At 41.2% G+C, this 3,394-nt stretch overlaps 1 protein-coding gene across 1 annotated transcript in view; it reads right to left on the reverse strand.

Annotated features, from left to right (window-relative positions):
* The window catches only part of LOC105823910 (chromosome unknown open reading frame, human C2orf80), a 22,892-nt gene that overhangs the window by 15,951 nt on the left and 3,547 nt on the right, over positions 1-3,394 (reverse strand). Inside the window, exons 3-5 of the mRNA XM_012661207.1 lie at positions 2,839-2,921; positions 1,142-1,229; positions 486-557 (exon numbers count right to left, since the gene is read on the reverse strand). Coding sequence (XP_012516661.1) covers positions 486-557; positions 1,142-1,229; positions 2,839-2,921 — 243 coding nt within the window. The remainder of the gene's footprint in view (positions 1-485; positions 558-1,141; positions 1,230-2,838; positions 2,922-3,394) is intronic.

Here is a 3,394-nt window from a genome sequence, read left to right on the forward strand (position 1 = left end):
CTTTCCTCTTCCCTCTTCCAGAGGTATCTGAAGCGGCTGGGCGTGGTGGTTCATACCTGTAATCCTAGCACTCTGGGAGGCCAAGGAGGGAGGATTGCTTGAGGTCAGGAATTTGAGACCAGAGGTATCTGAAGGTAAAGGCTTCAGGAGTTCACCTCTAAATAGCCATCCATATTTAAATGGTTTCTTAATGTTCATACATTTGTGAATGGCAAAAACTGAACCGGCCTTAAAGATTATTCAGAACACTATTTTTTTTTTTAGAATGGGGAATATGGAGGCCCAAGCAGGGAAGGGGACCTATCTAGGGCTCCACAGTAGTTCTGTACATTTTGATATAAAACTGTTATTTTCATAACTGATGCTTGAAAATACCTCGTGCTCACCGATTCTGCCACTGGAGCACCCCACAACATTATAAATTTATACACTAAATATATTCTCTCTAAAAATCCCTTATATTGACAATTCCAGGTCACCCTTACCTTGGTAGTACCAGAATTTGCAGAAGAATCAGCCCCATAAATTTTAAAGACTTCCTCAATTGGGATACTGTTCTGTTAAACAACAGTAACAACAAAGTGTTATCATATCGTGACTTTTCTTTCATTACATAACAAAGCTATTATAGCTCCAGGATGTCTACAACTGTGTTTGGCTAGTGTGGGCACTAAATACAGTAATTAACTTCTGAATAAATGGATAAATCAGTTTTCCAAATATCAATTAGTTATGTCTCTCATTCCCTTCATTTTTTTGCCTCTTAAATAAATGTTTTCACACTACAGTGTAGAAGTCAAAGTCTTTTTATTATTTCAAAATATGAAACATTTACTATTAGAAACTCCTAAACACATAGAAACATTGGTTTAAAAATAACATAAATATGCTTCATATCAAAATACAGGTCAGGCGTGGTGGCACGTGCCTACAGTCTTAGCTGTTCAGGAGGCTGAGGCAGGAGGGTCGCTTGAGCCCAGGAGTTCAAGTCTACAGTGAGCTCTGATTGCTCCACTGCACTCCAGCCTGGGTGACAGAGTGACACCCTTTCTCTAAAACAAAGCAAAACAAACAAAAAACCCCAAAATACATGTAGTAGGTATGAAATATCCGTATATGCAAACAGTATTCTTTTCCTTACCATTAAGATTCCAGCATAAGATGATAAAATCATAGCTTCTCGTTCTCTGCGGTTTGGGTACGTGGGCCTACCACGGAGTGGCATTTTCCTAAGGGGGAATAAGAATCAATAAGCGGGGAGGATTTATTCTTGTTCTTCTTGACACCTAAGGTTGTGATGATAACCCATGAGTTATGTGCAATGGCTGTGTGCTATCTGCTTATTTATAAAATTGATGATTGTCCCTCCATCAGTGAAACACACTTTGAATTTTTAATCTTCCAATAATGGTGACAAATTTGCCCTCATCTATCCATGTTTCACAGCTACATCAAACATTGGCAGACTGGCCACGTGATGGATGTTTATGGCTTTGCCAACCACTGTCCTTTCCCTTTCTTATAGCAATTTGCTTGCGGGGAACTGCCTAACCCCACTGTAAGCCTGCATGCTTCCAGGCAAGCCAACAACACGCCTATATTCCAAGGATGGAAAATACACTATGGACTAAGCTTGCCACTGTATTCCATTCCTCCCCGTCCAACCCCAGGCGAGTCAGGGCAAATAGAGCCATGGAGACACAATTCTGTAATTTTTTTTAAAAATCCATCCTCCCTTAGACTAAACATTATAATGAGGTAGCTGAAATGAAGATTGGTGTCCACTCAGAGGAAATAGAGTCTAGAGGTAGATTCTGGGCCAGGTGCAGTGGCTCACACCTGTAATCTTAGCACTCTGGGAGGCTGAGGCTGGAGGATCGCTTGAGGTCAGGAGTTCAAGACCAGCCTGAGCAAGAGCAAGACCCTGCCTCTACAAAAATAGAAAAATTAGCTGGGTGTGGTGGTGTGCCCCTGTAGTCCCAGCTAATCGGGAGGCTGAGGCAGGAAGATTGCTTGAGCTCAGGAATTTGAGGTTGTGGTGAGCTATACTCATAGCACGGCACTCTAGCTTCGACAACAAAGGAAGACTCTGTCATAAAAACAACAAAAAAAGAGAGATATATTCTGGTGACATTGTTTGAGTTTTGAATTAAACCATGCCTGCCTAACACAGACCTACCCCCCAACTTTTCAGATATAGATGCAAAAAATTCTCTGCCCCCTTTTTTTTCTTAAGGCTGTTCAAATTGGATTTTTCTGCTTATTACAACGAAACCCTAACTGCTATATCTATTCAGATCTGGCATGTAATCTAAGGGCATTGAACAGAAAAAAAAAAAAAATAAATAACTGGCCTCTGGAATAAGATATTTGATCTTGGCCTCATTAGTTCCATGTTCTCACCAATTGAGTGAGTCTGCCTGGACACTAAACATGGCAGAAAATGCCAATAATCCTGGAAAGAAAATTATTCTGTGACTCGAACAGCTCAGCCCTAGTACATATTTGCTTAAATGCTTAAGAAATTGTGTTTGCTAGTACTTAGGAAAAGATTGCAGCCTTTACCCACAGAACTGACCATTTTAAAAATCATGGCACTGTGTAAGAAAGTCTTTCACTTCATAGAAGCCAACTAGCAGAGATGCAGTGTATGTAAACACATGTATGACTTCCTCAAGGTGGCAACTGTGGGGTTTCTTGAAGAGGGCTGTTCACCCTGCCAGTGCTTTCAGATCGGAATGCCTCAAGAGGGAAGACACTAGATAGGACTGGAACTTCCTCTATCATTAATCATAGTCACACATTAAGGAGAAAAACAAAACACCTGTTTCAACTTACGCTTCCTCCCACTCCAGCCACGTTAAGTCTTCCGAGTGATCCAGCCATTGCAAAGCAACGCTGATGGCCAAGTCATAGTGAGCCTGCAAGCAGAAAGCACAGAGCAGAAGAAGGGGTTTAGACACTGGCAGAAATACTCCCTGGACCCAACGACAAGGGCACTACTAAGCCTATCTCACTATTTTGTCATGTCTAAAATGGGAAAGATCATTAGCTATGTCTGATAACTTGATGCTCAGCCAGAAATATTTAGGGATCTTCACGCATTAAATTTATCTCCCACTAGAGCAGTTATTTGATTTGTGTGATCTGGAAAAGAGAGACCAATGGAAAGAATACTAAACCAGGAATCAGGGAATCTGGGCTCAAATCTAAGTATTGTCCACAGCTCACGGTCTATCCTTAGGTAAGTAATTGATGCTCTCTGGGCCTTGTTTTTCTTATATTTTAAAATAGAAAAAGGTGAGGGTGGGGGAAGAAGGCCACAGAGAACAATTTCTGATTGTGTGAGTAGAATGTCAGAAATGCACTTTCAGGGGAAGCGTGGTGGGAACTT

Source organism: Propithecus coquereli, unplaced genomic scaffold, assembly GCF_000956105.1.
Source record: "Propithecus coquereli isolate 6110/MARCELLA unplaced genomic scaffold, Pcoq_1.0 Scaffold70, whole genome shotgun sequence".
In the NCBI taxonomy this organism is placed as follows: Eukaryota; Metazoa; Chordata; class Mammalia; order Primates; family Indriidae; genus Propithecus; species Propithecus coquereli.